We start from the raw sequence: 24,127 nt of genomic DNA on the forward strand, positions 1-24,127 counted from the left end.
TATGTTCCTCTCCACCTAATGCTTTGTTTGTGTGGGATATTGGACTGCATTCAGGGAACTTTCTCTCTTTGGTCTAATGAAGAGATTACCACAACCCTTTGGTTCCTTGCATTTGCATGGAAAGATACTTTTATTAACGTGGATTTCCAAAACGGCATAGACTCATCGAATCCCAGCCTGGTTTGGGTTGGAAGGGATGTCAAAGCTCATCCATTCCCAACCCCCTGCCACAGGCAGGGACCCCTTCCACTAGAGCAGGTTGCTCCAAGCCCCTGTGTCCAACCTGGCCTCCAACACTGCCAGGGATGGGGCAGCCACAGCTTCTCTGGGCACCCTGTGCCAGAGCCTCAGCACCCTCACAGGGAAGAGCTTCTGCCTTATCTCCAACCTGAACTTCCCCTGTTTCAGTTTGAACCAGCTTCCATATCTTGTGCGGATCAAGTCATCGGAGTCTGTTGAAAAGACTGAATGTTGTTGTGTGTCAGGTCCTTTCCAACCCAAGCCATTCTATGGTTCTCTGTTTAGTAGGAATTGCATTATCCTCCCACTGCAGAGAGTTAAGGCAAAGAATGGCACAGGAAATGGAGCACAATGCTTTTATGCTTTTGGCATTTGAAAAGGAGTATGTTGGCATTTGGGTATTAATCTGTGAACACCTTGAGGGACAACAGCATTTCCTGTTGTGATGGAGCTTAGGTATTTTACTTCTAGGATAACTTCCTAGTAATACATTAAAGGCTACTTTTTTACTACGTGCTTTTTACTTTGATGGTAACCAAAGTGGGATCCGTTGGGTTTATCTTCACTATGTTCTGCGTAGGAAAGTAGTGTGAAGCTCTTGTAGATACTACCCCTGAGTATCTTCTGATACCATCATAGTTCTTGCTTGTAAGGTATTGAGTGCTGTGGTCGTTCAGCTGCTGGCTTCAGGGGTACCTTCCACAAGATGTCTGGAGCTATGAATGGCACTGGAGTCATCGCTGTTGTCAAGGGCAGGGAGGAGGTTTTGATTCCAGCTACATCAGCCTCTTCTGGAAGCGAGGTAGGCATCAGCCTGACTTAGTTTCTGCTGCATCAAAAGTAGGGATAGATTCACAGAATCAATCAGGTTGGAAAAACCCTTTAAGCTCATCAAGTCCAACCATTCACCAGCACTGCCAAGGCCACCATGAGACTGAGGGCCTCGTCTACATGGGGTGTGAAGGGATGGTGACTCCAGCCCTGCCCTGGGCAGCCTGTGGGGAAGGAATTGTTCCTCAGCTCCATCTAAACCTGCCCTGGTGCAGCTTGTGGCCATTTCCCCTTGTCCCATCCCTTGTTCCTTGGGAGCACAGCCCAGCCCCTCCTGGCTCCATCCTCCTGTCAGGCAGTTGTAGGGAGCAATCAGGTCCCCCCTGAGCCTTCTCTTCTCCAGACTGAACCCCCCAGGTCCCTCAGCCGTTCCCCATCACACTTGTGCTCCAGGCCCTGCACCAGCTCCATTGCCCTTCTCTGGCCCTGCTCCCGCACCTCAATGTCTCTGTTGTAGTGAGGGGCCTAGAACTGCACAGAGGATTTGAGGTACAGCCTCGCCAGTGCCCAGCGCAGGGAGAAAGAAGTCAGAATTACAGCAAATGAAATACATACCGGACCATGCTGCTGAGGGTTTTGTGCTGTATCGCTCATTGGCAGGTGGCTAACTTGGGTGTTAGATGTCGTAGTAGTGCTAAAAATAACTAAAAACCCAAACCGTAGAACACAAAACCCAACCCTGTATAACCAGGATTGGATTAGCTTTCATCTAATGGGGCATTTGATTCATTAGACTTGCAGGCCTAAACCTAACATATTGAGAGCCCAATTATGTCTTTATTGTCTCCTCTCCTCCTCTCCCCTGTTCTGTCTGAAGCATTTCCTTCTTACCATCCACACTTAAAATACAAGTAAATAGTGCTTAATTCCTAGGTTTGTTTCTGTTGTATTCTGTAGGCTGTTCTGATGCTCTGGGGTTTTCTAGCAGCCCATTCCAATTGAAGCCAGAATTGGTATTTCGACTGTAAATCTGAACGAAGGGAAGGATGCTCTCATTTTGTTAGCCTGCTTCTCTTTTGGATGCACAGTGCATCTTCCAGCTCTCTGGGCTAATTAAAATGCCATTACAGTACATGTGGTGCTACAATACAGTCTAGGGAGACTTCCAAAAATAGCTCCTTGAGTGCAGACAAATTAGAGAGGAAATATGCACTGAGCATTTTCTCATAGGTTTAAAGAGAAATAATCCATTTGCTGCTTTAATTGCTTTCTTGTAAATGCTGAAGTCCCCCCCCCCGTGTATTTCAAATGAGTAGACAAATAAATAATAGGTCCCTGATAATTCCCATTCTCAGAACTCATGTTTTCACTTGGTGTTCCATGCTGCAGGCGTTAAAATGCAAGTCAGGATGGTTGGGTAGACTGTGCTTAATGGTCATGGTTGGAGGCTTTTATTCCTCAGTGATCCTGTTTGAACTGCTTGGCATCCCACAAGGGTAGTGCATAGTCTGATTGGAGAAATACAACGATATCAGAAGCACTCGCTTAACGAAACCAGCCCCACAACTTGGATATAAAGTGCAAGGTGACTTTATATAATGGGATTATGGTACGTTATATAGTGGTAATGGGTCAAAACCTAGATGTTTTGGGCCTGGAATAGGTCCATGGAGTTGTTGTGGGCAGTGCCAGTGAGGAGTTCATTTCAGAGGGTGTACCTCCTTGTAAGGTGATGACAGCAGCGTGATTATAAGCTGAGGCTCCTGCTGGCTTGTAGACCACTAAGCAGCCTTCATCAGAGGGGTGGAGCTTGTGATGGCAAGTACCAAACAGAGGATCAGCTCTGTGGAGCACAGCAGATAATGCTGAGGAGGTGTTTGAACCTGGCTTTAGGACTTCATTTAGTCCAGTCACTGAATCATACAATCCCAGACTGGTTTAGGTTGGAAGGGGCCTTAAAGCTCATCCAGTTCCAACTCCTGCCATGGACAGGGAAACCTTACACCTTGAACCCAAGTCTCCATTAGTGTCTCAGCGTGTTAAGTGAGTTGAAGGGTGTTTTGGGTTGAGTTTCAAGTGTTTCCCCTGAAAAAGTCCAGTCTCCGTGCTTAGATGCAACCAAAACCACAGGATGTGGAGAAGGATGGGAAGCGGGGCAGCCAGGGGCTTGCTCCAAGCGCCTGCTCCCAAGTGAAAGCTGCTCCTGGCAGAGCTCCTGTTGGTGCAGGCTTTAAGAGTAACCCTGGTCAAGCACGCAGTAGCTTATTTAGCTCTTGAGTGAAGATAACTGTGAGGTTCATTATGTCTTGGACCTCTTCTCTCAAGTACAGTGTTGTTGTGTTGAAGTGTAGACATGGGTGCAAGAAGGGGAATGCATCTTTTCTTTGTGAGCCAGGTTCCCAGTTTTATTAGAAAGCAGCAAGGAGAACAGGAAACTGTTTGCTTGATGACACCTACAAATTCAGGGCTTATTGATCCAGAAACATCCCCTTTCTTTCAGACCTTAGCAGCAGCTTACTTTTAGTTGCACGCTATTGAGCGATGTGGTTGGGATAGTATCTCAGATGCCAACCGATGGCCCTTTTTTTGTCTTAGGCTTGACTGCCTTGTGCTGTCTGAGGCTTCTTATCTATTGGGCACTGAGAGGTTACAGCTTCTTTGTGTTTTGGCTCTGAAGGGAGAGAGGCAAGCTTTTGAGCTGCATGTTTCTGGCTTAAAACCAGCACAAATCATCTGTTAACTGCCTTGCAAAGAAACAGTCCTATAGTTCATCACTTGCGACTGTTGCTGATGTCTTATGGCTCAACAGTTTTACTCTATATTCCCATGGTTTCATCCAAGAACTGGGAACAGGTAAACAAAAAACCCTGGTTCCTTCTGTGTGCCTGAGAACAGTGGAGTCCATTGGAGGTTTTGCAGGTTGTGTGCCAAGCAGCCTCTGAACCAGCTTGGAAAGGAACCCGAAGCAGCGAATGGTAGGTGGCAGTAGCTTGTACGGAGGACATGGATAGCAGTTCACTGGCAAGGTCTTAGGTTTTGGGACATAATTCCCTGCCTTCTCAGAAAGAACCAATTGCTGCTGTGGAGTGAAGTCTTTTCCAGGAAGTGTTGCCCTAAAGAAGACTGGGAACCTATTGGGTTGCATATGCATCTGCTAATACATCCTGAATGAACTTCATGTCTTCTGAATCACTGCCCTAGCACAGGGTGCCCAGAGAAGCTGTGGCTGCCCCATCCCTGGCAGTGTTCAAGGCCAGGTTGGACACAGGGGCTTGGAGCAACCTGCTCTAGTGGAAGGTGTCCCTGCTCGTGGCAGGGGCTTGGAGCTGGATGAGCTCTAATGCCACTTCCAACTCAAATCGCTGTGTGATTCTATGATTCTTACAGATGTGCCCTATGTAGACCCTCAGTGTGGATTGGGGGAAGGTTTGGTTTTGCTTTCATGTCTTTTTATTCAACTCAAGTGAAATCCAACCTTGTTTGCGAGCCATTCTGACAGGGAAACACAGCATTTGCCTGCTTCACCTTCCCCTTGCTTTTCCTGTTTCCTGCTTATTTAATTACTCATTCTGTCTCTTAAACTTCTCCTTTCTTTCATGAACCCCAATCCTAGTCAATTACACCATTTTCTGTACCTCTTACTCTTGCCTCTCCTAAAGTTTGACTTCCATATCCCTATAGAACTTTTCTTTTACTCCAGGTGCCCTTTAGAGAGACTTGTCAGTTGTTCAGCACTTTAGTCAAGGCATCTAAGCAGGGCAAGGTGATTTGCATTGGGTTGAAAGATCTGAATACATGGAAAACTATTTAAATAACGTCTCCTTTCCCAGTTGTGCCCTGTGTTTTGAAACTCAACAATTAATGGTAGTCAGGCTGCTTCCAGTTTGCTGGAAGAGCTCACTGGATGCTTCAGCCTTCTGGGTTTGTTCATTATTTGTCTTTAGTAATACTTCCTCATCTGGTTTTGGATTTGCATTGGATGTTGTTGTTCATTTTGCGGCTTTTTCTTTTCAGAGGGGTTTTATCCATGATTTTGTCTTATTGTGGAGTATCCTAGAACCATCTTATCTTGGCTTTGCTGTTTTCCACAGGTTTGAATCCTGAAATCCTAGCTACTTCCAAACCTGTCCTGCTGAGATTTTTAAAGCAACTTCTGTGACTCTTTGGAACTGACTAGGATAAAAATAAAGTGTTAAGATCCCATCTATTAATAATGGCTTCATCTTATTAATTAATGAGAAGAAATACCCATCTGGAAATGAAGCTACACTAAATGTTCTCCAAGTCGAGCCGTACATCAGGCAGGCTGCTGTCTGCTTCCTTCCAGGCTCCGTGAACGATGCAATGTGTTTTGCCCTTGGACTGGAAGCTCTGCAGGCACTGCTTCATCACCAGGTGCCAGTAACTCTAAGATAGATCTATCCAGTCCAGCCCAACGGGTACACCTGGGACAGTTCAGCTCTGTGCTGCTCTGGTGGTCTTGGTAAAATCAGATTGAGTCATAGCACCAAGGAATGGTTTGAGTTAAAGGGACCTTAAAGCTCATCCAGTTCCAAATCCCTGCCACAGGCAGGGACACCTTCCACTAGAGCAGGTTGCTCCAAGCCCCTGTGTCCAACCTGGCCTTGAACACTGCCAGGGATGGGGCAGCCACAGCTTCTCTGGGCACCCTGTGCCAGCGCCTCAGCACCCTCACAGGGAAGAGCTTCTGCCTAAGGGCTCATCTCAGTTTCCCCTGTTCTGGCAGGTTAAAGCCATTCCCCTTGGCCTGTCCCTACAGGCCCTTGTCCAAAGCCCCTCTCCAGGTTTCTTCATACAAAATCAATTCAAGCGAATATTTTCTGACAATTAGTTTTAGTGTCTTAGGTAAACCCTTGGCCAGTAAAGAGCTGGAAGATATTTAGTGGGTAGTCTGGTTTGTCTCAGTGCTATTCAAACCAGGGCTTGTGAAAGTCAAATAATGAGTGCATCTTTTGACCTCTTTGCATTGTGTTTGCCTGTCCAAGGCAGCCAGACAAACTGCTTCCAGTCCCTGTCCACTTCCTGGGAACTGCAGAAGCACCCGTGCAATCCCTTCTAGGCAGGAATAGGGATCCATCCATGTGTGGCACAGATAACTTGAGTGCTTTCTGTGTTTTCCCTTTAGTTTTCTAGTTGCCACAGCTCTCTCTGTAGCTACCTGGTGAAGCAGGGAGAGGATTGGAGCTAGTACTTTGTGAAGGCAGGAGGTGGGGATAAAACTTGTTTGTCATGGAAACTGATTGCGGTCAGTTTGACATTTGCAGACCCAGACCACTCTTGGCATAAAACATGGTGTTTTCCTCTTGTCACACAATTCAACTGTACATCAACTGCCTTAGGAGAGAGTCTGCAGTGATGGTGGGAAGAAACCCCACTGCAGCAATAGCTGAAAACACACTTGTCTTGAGGCTCAGATCCCCCCAGGTGACCAGCGTATTTTCAGTGTTAATAGTGCAACAGGATCAGTGAAGCAATGCTGTTGAATATGCAAAGCATAGGGTTGGGTTTTCCTCTTTTGAAGTTCTGTAAAGCACGGAATCACAGCCTCGGACTCCAAACTTCATCTTTATGCTCAGTTCTCAGGTTTATTTGAGCAGTTTGACGTTGGGTTAGCTCATGTGTTTGAGAGAAGGAATCAATCAAAGCAAGGCGTTTGTGGGCAGCAGCATTGCTGAGCTGAGCAAGGAGGAATCCTGCTCTATTTGGTGTATGGATTTTAGTACTCAATCACAATTTAATGGAGCATATGTAGGGTTTTCAAGTCTTCCTTGTCTTGCTGTTTTCAGAAGGTATGTGGTTGCTTTGGTTTGGGGTTTTTTTGGGCAGTATTGTGTTGGCAGCAGATAGGATGCTTCATTAAATGCAGTGGTGTTTCCAATTTCCTAAAATACTGATTGGTTAGGCTCTTGAAATGAAATGATTTCTTTGCTTCGAATAGCATCTTTAGCTTGTACGAAGCTGAGGAGACAAGAGGAATGTTCAGTTGCTTCAAGAGGTCAAATTGTCTTCTGGGATTGGTTTTGCTTTGCTTTTGAGCTCAAAAGCTTTTCATATGCACAAAGGCTGGATGGAGTCCAAGATGCTCAGTGTTTTGTTGAGTGAAGCCCCTGTTCTGGCAGGTTAAAGCTATTCCCCTTGTCCTGTCCCTGCAGGCCCTTGTCCAAAGCCCCTCTCCAGGTTTCCTGGAGCCCCTTTAGGCACTGGAGCTGCTCTGAGGTCTCCCCAGAGCGCAGCAGAGGCAGAATCCCCTCCCTGATCTGCTGCTCACGCTCTGGGGGTGCATGTAGAACATGGGGGGGGGGTGGTCTGAGCTGCAGTGACCCAGGTTTGTCCTGCAGAGCACCCAGGCTGCTGGTGTAAGGCTCTGTTTTATACATAGTTCCTCCTCTGAAATAGCTCAGCAGTGATGCTGGAAATACTCTGCTCCCAAGGAAAACCAAGGGCTCCTGGTGCTGCTCTCACTTCTCTGTGGATGCTCCTGGTCCCGGGGCCATGCTGGCATGGCCAGCACAGGAACAGTGAAGCTTCAGCAGCAAGTAGGGATGCAGTTTGCTGAGGAACTGATGATATTTCAGTGCTGGTGTATTGCTCTACTACTTCAGTCCAGTTCCCTCCTCATTTATTATCATCATCTGCTGCTTGTGCCAGGTGTCATCCCACCACTGTAGATTGGCCACTCTAGTACAGCAAAGCCTTGAAGTAACAAATCAAAAGCCCCCCAAATGATAAAGTGAATAAACTAAATGACTTGTTTGAGAAGGAGAACTCAGTGTAGTTATAGTTTATTGCTGTGTTGTTGAGGCTACACTAATCCTTGGATATGGTCACTGAAGGCAAACCCATGCAAGTGATGAATAGTCAGGTAGGCTTTCTCTCCACAAAGCTGGAATGGAGAAAATAAGCGTGATGGGGGTGATTTTTGGTATGTTTCAAATGTTCCACTGCCATCTTCACATTGTTATAATCCTTTGCGTTGTCTGAGAAGAGATGGGGTGGCTTCTTTGATGTCTCCAGACAGGGTTTGGCTTGATCCTATCTGTGCGTGTAGAAAGGCATTGGAGAAGAACAAGTGAGACTGAACTGGCAAAGGTGGAGAGATTTCCAAATGGGTTTGAGAGAAGTTTTCTGTCTTCACAACCGAAGTACTGAAAACATCATTTAGTTGCCTCTTTTTGCTTCCACTTTGATTGGGGGGGGTGCAGGTTGGGAAGGGAATGGGGGACTAGAAAATCTGGTCGGGCAGTCTCCAGCAGCAGCTACTGTGTTCTTCTGTTTTAACTCTACCTGCATACAAGATACCATCTTTGAAATCTTTTAAATGGAGAACTGCTTCAGCAAGATGGATTTCTGCATATCATTTACAAAGTATGTTTTTAATGCCTTTCTGAAATCCAAACTTATGCAAAATGGGGCTTGTTATGCATGTCTCTGCATTTTAATCTCCTGCAGTGATTTGTCAGGTTTCCTTAACATCTCCCTGCTATATTACAGCCATTCTTCAACTCTGCTTCACAAGGCTGCCTTTCTGTCTTAGCTCACTCAGCTCTTCAAGCGAGGGATGAGTTGCAATGTAGTTATTGTATGGTAAGGTTCATAAGCCTTGGATGAGGATTGGGAACAGTTGTGGATTTAAAGGCCAGGAAAACCTGAGTGTAATTTGGGTTATGGTAGCTTTGATTTCATGCTTTATTGTATGCAGTTGTTACGCTGTAAGCTGTCCTGTTTGTGCTCTTGTTTCTATTGATTTGTGCTACTTGTGTCTCTGTTTTACATTGATAATTGGTTAGTGATTTTTATGGTTTCTAATCCTTGGAATAGCTAAAAATAGCCTTGATGTGATTTCACATTATTTTCTCTCTCTTTCCAGATGGGCTTTCTGGCAGAGACCAGCCAGTCGAGCTGTTGAATCCACCTAGAGTGAACCACATGCCTAGCTCTGGTAAGAAGAAACTCTTATTAAATGTTGTTCCTATTCTGGGAATGCAGGAAAATGTTCCTCAGCTCTATCCTGCAAGTGGGGAAAGCACAATGCAAATGCCAAATGCTGCAATCAAGTGTGTTAGGACTTGCAAGCATTTACTTTCCCAGGCTGGGTGAGTGGGACTTGGGAGTGGAGGGAGGATGGAGCAGCCCTGGGGAGTCTTAAACAGCTTGGCAGGGGGCTAAGGAGGGCTTAACCTGGCTTGGAGCTGCTTGGGTTTACATGGAAAGGAGAGGACAGCAGAAGAAAGCAGTACCTTCTGTGTCCTTTTGCAGCATAAAAGGAGCACTGTGAAGCAAAAGAGGGTTTTCAGTTGCTGCTCCCATTAAGGGGAGCTCTTGTTGAAATCAGGAGGCAAACACAGGCTGATCAAAGTGTACTGTGCTGGGCTCTGGGCTATTTGCTTTGCTTCCCTCTTCTAATGATCCAGCTACAGTATCTTGTGGGTCTTGTCCTGATACGAAGCAAGCACTGTTCATCCTTCTGGAGCTGAGAGAGATCTTCCAGCTCAAAACTGCAGCACTTGGAGTGATAGAATCCAGCCTTTTGGTCACAGGACATAAAATGCCACAGAAAGCAATCTGCTGCTGTGTTTCACTGTTCTCTCTTCCTAAAGGGCTTTGTTTCCAGGTTCAAAGAGCTTTATGCTAGGAATGATAGGATATATCAAGCGTTCGTCTACTTTCCAGGTAGAAGCTTCCAAAACCCCAACTTTCTCTTCTCTGTTGCCTTCCAAAATGCCCTCGGGTCCTTAGATATTAAGGAAGAGATCTCACAGGAGATCTAAGTGCTTCTGGTAATGCAAGTTGGAAAGATGTAAACGAAGCTTATTCAAAACAACTTCAGTAGATTATAGGGAGGGGGAAAGAAGATGGGCTGTGACCTAACCTAGATTTTTGTGGACTTCAGTGTGTATCTGGGGAAGGAATCTTTGAAGGAGGTATACCTATTGTGCTGGTAGGGGGGGAAAGGAAGAGATCCTCATTTAACCAGGTCTGAGTGTTTGGCTTTGGATGCTGAGAAAACCTCTCTTCCCTTCTCTGTGTGCTCTAAAACATGTCTGTCAGGGGAGGTTCTGTTTTCCTGACCCTAGGAGAGGTTCTCATTTTAAGCCTACTGAGGTAACACAGCTCAGGTTTAAGTGTTGTGTTCCCTGTTTCATATCCATGTGCTTAGCTGGGTTTTGTAGCTCTGTAGAAGAGGAGGCACCGTCCTCTTCTCTGTCAGGAGATCAATGGCCACTATTGTGAATTGTGCATGTGATGGGGTTTCATTTTTTACTGTCGTGGTAGTGGTTGGTGGTTTTGGAATCCATTTTCTTTTTGCTTCTCATGTCTGATGTTTCCTTCTGAGGTGTTTTAGGGCAAAGGCTGGTGCTGGTTAACAACTCGGGTAACCTGATGGTAAAGTTCAGTGTTCTGTTTGCCCCTGGATGAACAGAGGGACACTTCATCAAGGACTGTAGCGATAGGACAAGGGGTGATGGGCAAGGGGTTGGAACTGGAAGAGCTTTGAGGTCCCTTCAACCCAGACCACTCTGTGATTCTGTGTTAGCAAGCAGCTTGTGAGAGAGGCAGCAACATCTGTGTCCAGTGTCTTCTGCCAGTCCTTGAGCCATGGGAATTCCTGTGTCACACTGGAAAGCTCAGGCTGGTTGTGCATGTAATGGGCGAAGGGTAGGACTGACTGGGAATGCAAATGAGACCTTATCCAAAGAGCAGGATTGGCTCTGGACAGGAGTCATGCAGTTCCTTTTGTCACACAAGACCCTATGTTTACTCAGTTTCTGCTGTATTTGGGGGCAGTCTTTTCAGCCCTGCAGTCCATAGACAGGCTGGAAATGTCCATCTCCTATTTGGATTAGCAGAGCAGGGTTTAAAAGCTGTTTGGCCAAAAGATGTTTCAGCATGTTTGTAAATGCAAGCAAATATCATTTGGCTTGGAAGTGGCTCCTCAGCTGGCTTTCAGTTTCGTGCCAGCCTGGACTTACATACCCTGATGGGTCTTTTAAATGTCTGTTACAAGCTGCTGTCAGGCTGTGGGAGTTACCCACTTGGGAAAACCATTGTCATGTCTGGGTTTTATCATATTACCTTTATGAGTTTGCTGCAGATCCTTCGGAGAGAAGAAAAGAGGAACATGACCAAGTATTGCTCTGGAAAAACAAGTTATGTGTGGGTTTGTGGGGTGTTGGTCCAAGTCTCAGGCATGGCTGAAATAAAGGTGTTGAAAAACAGCTTAAGGAAAATTGCTTCATCATAGCCTGGGATATTCTGTTTAAATCCTTATCCCATCCTGACCATGGTAAAATGACTGATTTGTAGCACTAGTGTGGACAATGGACAGTTATCCTCAGATCTAAGGCCAGGTTGGACACAGGGGCTTGGAGCAACCTGCTCTAGTGGAAGGTGTCCCTGCCTGTGGCAGGGGGTAGGAGCTGGATGAGCTTTAAGGTCCCTTCCAACCCAACCCTTTCTATGGTAAAATCATTGTGGAGTGTTTGTAGGAACCCAAAACAGTTTCTCATCACCATGAACCATGTGTGGGAGAGCTTTAACCCTTGTTCGTCGTTGTTCTCTGGTGTGAAAAGGTGAGAAAGGGATGTCCGATACCCAAGTCCTAAACATTTCTATCTTCTTTTGCCATAAATTAAGGATTAATCTGAGGAAGGGAGACTTTTGCTCTTTCCAAAAATGTATCCTAATTGGTGCTTCTGAATGCCTTAGTTGCTTGTAGAAGTAAACCAAGGCACCAACCCACATCTTGCCCAGGAATATCATCATCTGTTGGATCGTGCTGCTTTCTCTCATTCTGGCTTCAGAATGTTAACTGCATCTTTGGCTCATGGGAGGGAAGGGAATAAATTGTTGAGGTTATTCTGCAACCTTGCTTGGCCTTAACCTTTCCTTGCTGAATTTGGAGATCTTCAGAGCGAGGATTACACATTTTATCTTACTGCATGGTACACAGAGGAATAGCTTGATGATTAAGAAGCCGTGATTAGCAGGAGAGAAAGCTTCTCAGCTAAGGGAACATGGAGGTGGCAGTGTCTGGTTTGGATAGGTGGCAGGGATGGGAATTGTCCCACAAGTTTGGGTATTTTTGGAATGGTTTTCTTCTTTATAGCACTGAACTTCGGTGCTGTCTGCATAAGGGGACTGATTCCTATGTAAGGAGGGATGGACAGAGCTTCCTTGAGCTCTCACTTTTTCTTCCTATGAGTTTTAACTGAGAGATGTTTCAAGTTTCCAATAGAGCAAAGCTGGAGGGCCAGTCTAAAAGACCTTGATTATGTAAATAACCAGGTATTTTGTAGATAATCCTCCTAAAAACATCAGGTATTTGCTGTTGATAGCATGCTTGAGACTCATCACATAGGTCTTCATTTAGCGTACTTTGTAGAATGAGTTTCCCTTTGTGTAAGCTGTGTTTCATGTACTTCAGATATGTGTGTGTTAGACCAGTGATCAGTGGTGGTTTCAGGACAGGTTTTTGAGGGTGACAGTAGTATCCTACAAAGCATTAGGAATCAAGTGAGTTAAAGCATGGGGGTGGCTGCTGCTGAGCAGTTTCTACAAGAGCAACATGGGCTTGATATGGCCTAATGGTGCTGGTGATCACAGAATCACAGACTCAACCAGGTTGGAAAAGCCCTTTAAGCTCATCCAGTCCAACCACTCCCCAGTCCTGCCAAAGCCACCACTAACCCATGGCACTGAGGCCTCGTCTCCACAGTGTGTGATCACTTGCAGGGACGGTGCCTCCAGCCCTGCCCTGGGCAGCCTGTTCCAATGCCTGAGCAGCCTCTGGGGAAGGAATTGCTCCTCAGCTCCATCTAAACCTGCCCTGGTGCAGCTTGGGGCCGTTTCCTCTTGTCCCATCCCTTGTTCCTTGGGAGCAGAGCCCAGCCCCCTCCTGGCTCCATCCTCCTGTCAGGCAGTTGTAGGGAGCGATCAGGTCCCCCCTGAGCCTTCTCCAGACTGAACCCCCCAGGTCCCTCAGCCGTTCCCCATCACACTTGTGCTCCAGGCCCTGCACCAGCTCCATTGCCCTTCTCTGGCCCCGCTCCAGCACCTCAATGTCCCTCTTGTAGTGAGGGACTCAGAACTGAACACAAGATCGGAGGTGCAGCCTCACCAGTGCCCAGCGCAGGGGCGCAATCCCTGCCCTGGCCCTGCTCGCTACACTGGTGCTGATACAGGCCAGGATGCTGGTGGCTTTTTGGCTGCCTGGGCACAAGCTGCTCATGGTCAGCAGCCATCGGTTAGCAATCAGACTGCATCTTCTACATTAAGCTGCCCAAAATGTCTCTTCTGGATATGCCACTGTCAATAGCAAGGGCAGTGTGGCAGGGATGAGCAGAGGATTATGTATGAGACTGCAGTTCTCTGCTTTTTCTTCTTCCTGGGCTTAATTATCCAGTCTCACTGCCACATTCATTTGAAGAAAGAAGATGTTGATGTATGTATGAATAAATGGTTTGCGAGAGCCTCTGGACTAATATTGTTACATGATTTTACAGGCTTTTGAAATCAGAGATTAATCCCTGTCCCCAAGAGGGAGTGGTAGCCTGGTTGGTCTAACAGAGCAGAATCCCATGCCTTTGTTCATTTACCCTTTCAAAGGAAGGGGATGCCCTCTCCCTGCACTGTGTTTTCACATCCTTGTCTGTTTTCTATAGTGCCTCTGCTTCAAAAGCTCCTTCAGAAAGGTACCAAAGCAGCGTGGTGCAGTGGGGCTTTGAAGCAGGTTCACATTGCTGGCCCATGGGCCAGCGCTGGGGCTCCCCATGGGCCCACACCTCCTTGTTCACACTGGGATGTATTAGTGCAGGGACAGTAGAGTTTTATCATGCTCCAGAAGTGTAGTTCACACATAGAAAGGCTTATCCTTTAATAGCAAAGATATCCTGATCTATTCTCCCAGGAGTTCTAGGGGGGACACACACAGCTACCCAAACCCCTAAATTATCAATAGTAAGCATTGGTGGTTAAAATCCAGTTAACCTGCAATAAGCAATGGATATTATATCCAGCTCAGAGCTGGACGTTCAAAAGGTACCCATGCAGTGACAATAAAAAGTGTTTGCCCAGCTATAGATGCTACTAAAGGTCACTTTTGCAGCCTATTGCTCAGCAAGGAGAGCTTTGCACACCACTTTAGTCTTCAGATTTGCTGTATTGTTGTGCTTTACTAAAAAGCCCTTTGCAGAATGTGGTCAGCAAATTTGGGGCTATTTATGCAGGTCAGGGCAGGGAATTACCACATCTAAAGGTTCTGGGCAGCTCCATGCGGAGTACTGGGGAAGCTCAAGCTTCCAGAGCTCTTTGTTGGACTAATATTGAACCCAAAGTCATGTTCATAGGATAATCTAACTCTCCATCAGCACACGTGCCTTGCAGGGTTGTGTGCGCGTATGGGAATGTAAGCAAGAGGTGCCACCCTGATAGGGTACCATAGAATCCCAGACTGGTTTGGGTTGGAAAGGAGCTTCTGCCTAAGAGCTCCTCTCAATCTCCCCTGTTCTGGCAGGTTAAAGCCATTCCCCTTGTCCTGTCCCTACAGGCCCTTGTCCAAAGCCCTTTTCCAGGTTTCCTGCAGCCCCTTCAGGCACTGGAGCTGCTCTGAGGTCTCCCCTTCAGGAGCCTTCTCTTGTCCAGGCTGACCCAGCCCAGCTCTCTCAGCCTGGCTCCAGAGGAGAGCTGCTCCAGCCATCACTTGCCTGAACTTTAGCATCTGTGTCCTGCAAGGAATTGAACCACTTCTCTTGCTAGATGGGGTTTTCTGTCCAGAACGTGGATGTCTTTATCCTGTGGGGTGGGAAGAGCAGGAGCCTGCAGCTCATAGACTGTGCCTTGGTGTGTTTTGCCTCAGCAAAAATGTTTAGCTGTCACCTCCTTCCTAACCCACAAGAAAATGGTTATCAAACAGAGGAGGTGGGATGAATTATTAACAACTTGTTTCTCTTAAGAGCTGAAAGCAGCACTTACATCTTAAGCACTGGAATATAGAGCTGTTCCCTTAGATGAAAGGCAACTGGCAGGGAAGTTTGCTTCACTGCAAGGCCCAACTTGCTGTTGCTTTATTCTTCCCTCACCTTGCTTGGTTTATTAATTCACACTGATAACGATATATTGCACTGGATTTGCTTAGCAGATACCTTACTGATTTCCTACCAAAGGACAGGTTGTTCTGTGCTTTGCTTTTCTATATAAGCAGCTGATGGAGAGAAGAGCCTTTGGATACACTGAGGACTGTTCCATTAGCCGCGTGTTTGCTTTTGGTCCACATTCCCTATGTTGGTGTTCGCTGTATCATGGAGCAACCCAGAGAGCTTTATGCCCAGATTTACTCAGGGTAGTTTCTTGCTAAAGGGGAAATAGATGCCACAGGTCAGTGGTCTGTAGCCACCTGTGTTCCTAGGATTTTAGGAATCCCTCTTCCAACACAAGATGCATTTATCAGCATCCTAGAAGCTCTTCCCCAGTGTATATTGATTTTCAGGGCTATATTTGGCTCTGCTTTGTCTTTGAGCACTTGGAGGGAATATCAGGTGAATGGCTTGTGCAGTGATGCCTAAAATACTGCAGCACTCTCCAGATGCTGCCCTGGAACATTGCCCTCGGTTGGTTAAGTAGACTTTTCCTCTTCCTTTTCATCACCTTTTCCCCATTTTTTCCCTAACCTACTCCCAAAAAAAAACCTGCTGCAAACCCAAAAATGACTTAGACTTAGACACAAGTCACCAAGTATATGGATAAAAACTGTAACCAAGGTACTTTAAGCCAGAAAGCCCTAGGAACACTGACGTGCTCAGTTGATGATGTGTAATGGTTGAACTTTGGTTTGGCTCCTGAAATATCTAGGCCTTGAAAGATGGGATGTTGCCTTCAACAAGGAGGGTCTTTGAAGAACTGAACTGTGTGGTTTTACTTCAGCTGCACCACCATGGTTTCCTTCTGCATGCTCATGCTTTCCTACATGACGAACTCTCAAAGAGGACCGCATGGGGTTTTCCTTCTCCATCCTCACCTAGCTCCTGTTACCACCAAGCAGCTGTGAAATCAGTGTTTTCTGTGCCTTGGATGCAGGAGTAAGTTCATCCACACTAAAGCCATCTCATTTAAGTTTATGGTTGGTGCTGGCTTGGCACTTCCCCCTTTAATGGCTTGATTTGAGGTCTACCTTCTGCCGGTGTCTCTTTTTAACTTGAAATGACTGCTTATGATTAAATATCTGCTTCTTTGGCTTCACTTTAAATCTTGTGATTTAAACCACTCTGTTCCTTACTACTTTTCCATCTGGTTTTTGTTCATGAAATTGTTTCATCTCCGATGATTCATTCATATTTGATTAGAGATTTCATTATAAGTGGGTCTGAAGTTTTTATGATTTAATAAAAGGTGTTGGAATCATTGGCTTGGAACTGGAATTGTAATATAGATAATAAATGTATGGCACATCTTAATGCTACTTTTGCCAGGTATTTTTCAAGCTGTTACACTTCTTGCTAATGAATTTTATATGGGGAATTGATTTCCAAGTTTCTAATGAAATCCAGTGAGTGACCTTCTCCCCTGGCCGGAGGAGCTGGTCCCAAGCAGGTCTCCAGCTTGTGTTGAAGACCAAACCATGGGTGGAATTTAGGTCAAAACTTGCTTCACTTGACACATTTGTAGTCCTGCTCTTAGGTTGTAATGATATTAACGAAGGTCTTGACGATCCTGAGTTCTCAGGGTGTCATGTGCGTTGGTAAAGTGACACCTGGAAGGCTTTTATTGTCACTAAGGGCACTGATCTGGTTTCTCTTCAACAAATGAATACAGACTATTACTCAATCTCTTCTCAAAGTAGCTTAAGCTATTACAATAAGGTATTGATGGAGGGAGAACCTTTATCCTCTATTTTTTACTATTCCAAACCTGCCTTAAGCTTTCAAGTATTTTTCTGTTGAATATAATAAGAGCTTCTCTTTGTGCTTTCAGTGTTTGGGGAAATGGTTTTATTAGGAAAAGCTCAGCCCAGGTTATTTTCTGCTATACTTCCTTTAACATTTGATGCCTGTATAATGTATTAGGAAAGGAATATATCATGCAAAACTAGTCAAAGCAAGCCTATCTACTTGCTAATGTACCTGCGAAGGCAGCATTACCCGTGTTCTGATTGAGTGATTTCCATTCCATTTTGCTGGGTAGGCTGAAATAACTCCAGTGGAGGGCAGGAGCAATCTGTCATGAATGAAATTAGCAGCTTTGGGTTGTTCACACGTTCTGGGGGAGGGCTGGACAGCCTCAGAGTTTTGAGGTGGGGATTTTCGAGTTCATTTTGCACTTGGGAAATGATTGCACCTCGGTGGTGTCGTTCCCGAGGAGCCCGTTGGAAATGCTGCCAAGAGCATTCGTTGCAGTCTTAGACCGAAGGGGTGATGTAAATTGGCTGGTTGCATAGACTCATAGACTGGTTTGGGTTGGAAAGGACCTTAAGATCCTCCAGTTCCAACCCACTGCCCTGGGCAGGGACACCTCACACTAGACCATGTCACCCAAGGCTCTGTGCTTGGCTGTATTAGGGTAAGTAGACAAGCATCATGTTCAGTAATAGCGCTGTTATGTGACTGTTGGAGGTGGGTTGTGAGTCCTGAGATGGTAACGGCAGGAGTCAACTGAACCGAGCAAGGGAACTAGTGAGGGTAGGGATATTTGGTTGTGAAGATAAATGAATGTGGCTGAGAGAAAGCAGATATGTGTCTGACACAGTGCAAGGGCACATCAGGACCCTTTCAGATGTTGTTCTGATATTGTAGGGCTTGCAGGATGGGGGACCATGGAAGCAGGATCTTGTTCCTCTAGTCTTAGGAGGTGTGGAGACCTCAGGGCAGCTTCCAGTGTCTGAAGGGGGCTACAAGGATGCAGAGGGGGACTCTTCATCAGGGACTGCAGTGATAGGACCAGGAGTGATGGGTTCAAACCGAAATAGGGGAAGTTCCAACAGGGGCTGGAACTGGATGAGCTTTAAGGTCCTTTCCAACACAAACCATTCCATGAAGACAAGCTTTAGTCTTGTTCCAAGCAGAGATCTTTTAGGAGGAGACACTGTGTTGCCACCATACACACCTTTGTCTCACTAGGTGCTGTTATCACAGGGACAGGCAGAGCTGAAGGCATTTGCCCAGAGAGTGTTGGGACCCCAGTGTCCCACATACAGGTCTGGCCAGCCAGCTGGTAGGGGTTTATCTGTTCTCTGATAAGCAGTGGGTTTTCCTGTTGGTTTTCTGTTGTGGAAAGGTGATGAGTTGAGGTCCTGGGATCAGCAGTAGGTTTGTGGAGGTGTTTGTGATGCACTGGGAGGGAAAAGCAAGCAAAACTGATTCTTGCTCTTTTGACAGTAAGCCAGGGATCTGGCATACTTTACGTTTAAATTGGAAGTCTCTTCAGATGGCATTAGACCTGCCCTGTCTGTCTCAGCCCAGGTTACTTGATGCTTAGCGGAGCACTAAGGTTCTGCTGATAAAAGCTTGGAGAGGAACACTAATTCCCTGCAGCACTGAAATGTGCTACCCTCTCATATGCAACATGCCTGTGTCCTGGCCTCCAAGAGCACGTTGATGTGAGACCTCCACATGCTAAACAAAGAGCGTGGTTAAACAAATGGGAAACAGCTGAAATATGAATATCCAGTTCTGACCCTGGGACTCAACCAGAGAGTGGGGTTCAGGTTTCCACTACTCAGTGTAAGGGACTGAACCTCACAAATCACAGAATCCCAGACTGGTTTGTGTTGGAAGGGACCTTAAAGCTCATCCAGTTCCAACCCCTGCCATGGGCAGGGACACCTTCCACTAGAGCAGGTTGCTCCAAGCCCCTGTGTCCAACCTGGCCTTGAACACTGCCAGGGATGGGGCAGCCACAGCTTCTCTGGGCACCCTGTGCCAGCGCCTCAGCACCCTCACAGGGAAGAGCTTCTGCCTTATATCTAACCTGAACTTCCCCTGTTTCAGTTTGAACCCATCACCCCTTGTCCTATCACTGCAGTCCCTGATGAAGAGTCCCTGCATCCTTGTAACCTCCTTCAGATACTGGAAGGCTGCTATGAGGTCTCCATGCAGCTTCTCTTCTCCAGGCTGAACAGCCCCAATGCTCTCAGCCTGTCTCCATACAGGAGCTGCTCCAGCCCCTGCTCATCCTTGTGGCCTCCTCTGGATTTGCTCCAACAGCTCCATGTGCTTTTTATGCTGAGGACACCAGAACTGCACACAGTGCTGAAAGGGGGTTCTCACCAGAGCAGAGCAGAGGGGCAGGATCTCCTCCTTTGATCTGCTGCTTATACCTCTTTTGAGCAATAGGATTTAGGTTAGGTCTTAGGAAAAGGCTGCTGCTGCTGAACCATGTATTGCAGTTGTGCAGGTGGTGTTCTGCCTTCCCAGAGCTTCTTGGTGAATATTGACTTGGAGATTATGACTTTAATCGCGACGTCATGCTCAGCACCTTCTGCGGTGCATAGCATTTGCTTGGTGGGTGCCTGATAGACTCCTGTTCCTGCCTTTCTGGTTTACTCCTTGTGCTATATGGGTTTCTTTTGCCAACTATGCCCTTCTTTTTATAGCAGCAGCATTTAGGGCTGTTGGAAAGGGGCACAGAGTGGTACGAGGGTGACTGCCTAACCTGCTTCCCACCAAGTGCTGCTCCCACAGATGACAGCTCAACAGTGAAGCTGTGAAATGTTTGCCTGGATGGATCGGCAGTGAGGAGAACATGGGCTTCCTTGAGATCTGCCACCTCCTGCCTCTGCAGCCTTCTGCAGACCTGGTGCTTTCATGGACATGAGAGAGCAGCAAAGGGAGCTTGAATGGGAGCCCAGTTTCCCTTTGCTGGTTCATGTGTGGGATTGGGCACAAAGCTGACAGTGCCACCATCTCCACTCCTTTTGTGTCCCGGGGAAGAGCTGTCTCAGCTGTGTTGCTTGCTTTCCATTCAAAGCCTTCAATCTCCATGTACCAGGAGTCTTCCAGGAGCATAGTTCCCACTTGGGGGGTTGGAACTAGAATGAGCTTCCAACCCAAAGCAGGCTGGGATGCTGTGATTGAAGCATTTTAAGTTCTTTGCAGCTGGCTGTGTACTGAGTATTTGCTGTGCAAACGTTGTGTTGCCTCTCTATGTGTTGTACTTGATTGTGTTCTCCTTCAGTGCCCTCAGGTTGCTGACAACAGCCTTGAAAGCCATTTCAGGTAGGCACAGGCAGACAAAGCTGCTCCTAATCTGAAGGAGGAGGGGGGATTTTAGGGGAACTTCATTAAAGGCACTGTACCCCCCTTCCCCAGGCAGTCTCTTAGAGATACCAGTTGTACATTTTCGGGGTCAAACCCACGGTTTACTCCTATTGAAGGACACATTTGTTGAATAAACTCCGTTTTCTCTTTACAAGAATCAAATTTCACCACAAACTCTGCTCTTTTGCACAGAGCAGGGAAGCTTTGAAGTTGTGCTGCTCTTTGCTGGCTTGGCAAAGGCTTCCTGCACTGCCACACCAAGAGAGAAGCAGACAATGCAGTCATTTGGCAACTCCTCTCTGTGCATCATTGAACCCCACCAAACTCCTAAAGCTTGTAAATGCTCACTTCTGCCAAGCAATAGCTCTTTTGTGCTGTTTTCTGGTTTTCTGTTAGAAATTTGAGCTTCAATGTAGAGCTTTGGCTATGGGGTAAATGCGCTAATCAAAATGCTGATGCGGCATTAGGGGGCAGGAGCTACACCTTAGTTCTGTTGCATGAGAGAAATAGCACTTTTGAGTGAGGTGCATGAGGTGACACATGAGTAAGAATGATAGGAGAGGTGAAGATCACCAGAGGATTAATTCTGGTTCTTCTAAAGCAGCTTTAATTGAGGTTTTCAGACAGTCTTGGAGCACGTTAGATGTTAGTTGGTGTGCAGTTTAAAATGTTCTTTACCCTTTATCCCATAAAATAAGATCTTGCATATGACAAAGATTTCGATTTCTAAGTAGCTGTTTTATAATGCAGAGTATTATTTTGCACCTTTGAATTATAATATTAGCTGCTATTTTATATCTAAGCACTACTTTACGTCCAAGAGACTAAGCTGTGCATCTCTCGGTGCATATAACTGTCAGAGAGTATTGAGAATATGTCTAAGTGCAACATAGATGATGATGACGGAGGTTAAACCCTTCTTAAAGGTGTCACCTAGTTAATGGATTCAACACCATCTATAATATGGTTATAGTGGGTTTCTGCCTTGTTGCCTGCCCCTGTCAATCCTGTTGAGCAAAGGAGAGCTGCAATGTTAGGAGTATCATGTTATCTGAGGGCAAAGTGCAAGGGCCTGCCCCTGGGTTGGGGCAATCACAAGCACTGCTACAGGCTGGGGGACACTGGATGGAGCAGCCCTTAGGCAGAAGCTCTTCCCTGTGAGGGTGCTGAGGCGCTGGCACAGGGTGCCCAGAGAAGCTGTGGCTGCCCCATCCCTGGCAGTGTTCAAGGCCAGGTTGGACACAGGGGCTTGGAGCAAGCTGCTCTAGTGGAAGGTGTCCCTGCCTTTGGCAGGGGTTGGAACTGGGAGAGCTTCAAGGTCCCTTCAACCCAAATCAGTCTGGGATTCTGTGATTGAAGCATTTAAGTTCTTTGCAGCTGGCTGGGTACTGAATATCTGCTGTGCAAGCGTTCTGTTGTCTGTGTGTTGTACTCAGTTCTGTTCTCCATCAGTGCCCTCAGGTTGCTGACAACAGCAATGAAAGCCATTCTATGATCTGTCTTCCCCAGGTAATGAGCATCTGGAAGAGTTGTGGTTGCCTCCCACAAATGGGATATGCTGGGTCGTTGTTAAAGCACTTTCAAGCAGCCAGGTGCTGCGTTAAGGCTCTGCACAAGTCCAGCACTCCTGGGTTTCAGTGCCTTTAGCTTTGAACAGCTTTAGACCTGCTGGGTAATGCAGTCTGGAGGAGCAAAGTGTTTTAGATTAAACTGAACTTTCCTTTAAGCTATTGTAAACCAGATCGTAATGCAAATGCTCATTTTAAGACATTCGTTTTCACAGGCAGGAGACATTTAGTCTTACACATGCCAGTATGGCTGGAAAAGCTTCTTCAAGCGTCTGAGGTGGGCTCACAATGAGAGGAGAACTCTTGTAGTGAAGCATTTTTCTCACCACAGGTTTAGTTTCATACCATGCAATGGCATGTGGCTGCACAGAAATTCTGCTCCAGTACATGTATTCTGATGACAAATTGACTTGAAGCAATAAATGTGGAACTGCCTATAGGAGACTTACTTATAGTGGTGGAGAGGTACCTTTGTTTCTCATTTTAAAGATCTGGAGGAAGCAGGTTACTGTAACTGGAAGCAAATACAGGCAACAAGTGTGTATAGTGGGAATCTTCAAAAAGGATTTCAGTCTGGTTTGGTAGAGTAGCTGCTTTTTGGGGCTTATTTGTTTGGTTTTAAAGTCATTGTAGAGCATTGCCAAAGTATTACATAGGCTTTGTCCAAAGCTGCCTCTGTGCCCTTGCTTGGTGCATGTCAGTGCCCGCATCAATAGGCAGAAGTGTTGAGTTCAGGGTGACCCACATCGGTGTCTGTTTTTACTTACAGTCTAGGACCAGTATTTCCAAGCACACCATGATTCTAAGCTTGAAAAGGTGTCTCTATGGAAGTTTGGGGGGGCTGATGGGAATGAAGGACAGACACCCCTAAATGCCTTTGTACACTTTGTGTTCAAGCTTGTGCTGATACCTTGTTCATCATGAGTATCTGCAGTGGGATGATACAAAATCAAGCTGCTGCTGGTTTACATCTTTTACCATTGTGTATGATAGCAGGGATTTCAGGAGCAATACTGTCCTTAAGCATAAATCAAGGCAGATGGCAAAACCAGGTGACCTGCAAAACAGAACAGGTTTGCTCACCAGAAATGTACAGTACAGACAAATATACAGTCACCTAAAAGTACTGAGGTGGCATTTCTGAGGAATGCATAAGGAAGTCAAAGTTTGGGTAAGGCCAAAAAGCAGAGAATCCCAGACTGGTTTGGGTTGGAAGGGACCTTAAAGCTCATGCAGTTCCAGCTCCCTGCCAGGGACGGGGACACCTTCCACTAGACAGGGATGCTCCAAGCCCTGTCCAGCCTGGCCTTGAATTTTGCATGCTCTAAATACACACTGGTGATCCAACTGTAAGGTATTACTGTGTCATATTTCTTTTTCCCTGTAGCTTTGTTTGATGGGGTTTATCTGTAAAGAGCTTTAATACAGCAGACCTTGTAAAACTGCCTCTTTATATGGTCAGATGTAGCTTTGAGGCCTCCTGTTGCAGAACCACATCCATGACTCCCAGTAACCAACTCATCTGTGCTGGTGAATCCTGCTCAAAGCCCTGGCCAGCTGCTCCAGCATCAACAGGGCATATGTGGCAGGAACTCCTCAACCCACCCAGCCATTGAAGATGTGAGACAGCTTTATCCCTCCCCATTTTCAAGCGTCACTTCTGGACCCCTACCTTTTGCATGAGTAGGCAAGCCTTTAATACATCTCCCAGGCTCTTTGCAGGGCTAGGGATCGATAGAGACAAGTTGGTGCTGTTGTATGGTAGCCACCAAAGCAGGGCTCTACAGTTCAAACCTGCTGCTTTGAGTGAAGCAAACATGAGGCAAATCAGTGGTGAAGTGGAAAGATGCAAATGAAAGGCTAAATCATGGGAGGATTATGCTGTAGCGATTTAAACCAGCTTTATTTCAATATGGAGACACTGACGCAGGATTTAACGTACTTGAAGATATGCTAGTTATCTTTGTAGTTAAGATGAGTGGTCTGACAGGCACACACAGATTATCAACCTCTAGACCTTTCTGTATACAAAAATACTGTAACAGCAGCATTTTGCAAATGCAGAGTGCTGTTCTGAGGGGTGGCTCTTTCAGCTCATCAGCTGGGAGAGCAGAGGAGCTGTTGTAGGCTTTGGGTCCTGCTGAAGCACAAGAACTTTAATGTGCTCTGGGGTTTGAGTGGCAGCTACAAGTATATGCAAGCTGTCACTCATGAAACGCCATTAAATCACCTTGCCAGGCTTTCCACTGTTTTAAATGCCATTCAGAGACATTTAGGTCA

The 24,127-nt window shown here is 46.3% G+C and overlaps 1 protein-coding gene across 10 annotated transcripts in view; it reads left to right on the forward strand.

Annotated features, from left to right (window-relative positions):
• HDAC4 (histone deacetylase 4) overlaps positions 1-24,127 on the forward strand; it is a 210,006-nt gene that overhangs the window by 73,342 nt on the left and 112,537 nt on the right. For all 10 annotated transcript variants that reach the window (XM_061378971.1, XM_061378975.1, XM_061378967.1 and 7 more), the window contains one exon: positions 8,900-8,971. In XM_061378971.1, the coding sequence (XP_061234955.1) occupies positions 8,900-8,971 (72 nt within the window). The remainder of the gene's footprint in view (positions 1-8,899; positions 8,972-24,127) is intronic.

The sequence above is a fragment of the Neopsephotus bourkii genome, unplaced genomic scaffold (assembly GCF_033783945.1).
Source record: "Neopsephotus bourkii isolate Nb327-2 ecotype Australia unplaced genomic scaffold, CSIRO-AGI_Nbou_v1 NB_1768, whole genome shotgun sequence".
NCBI lineage: Eukaryota > Metazoa > Chordata > Aves > Psittaciformes > Psittacidae > Neopsephotus > Neopsephotus bourkii.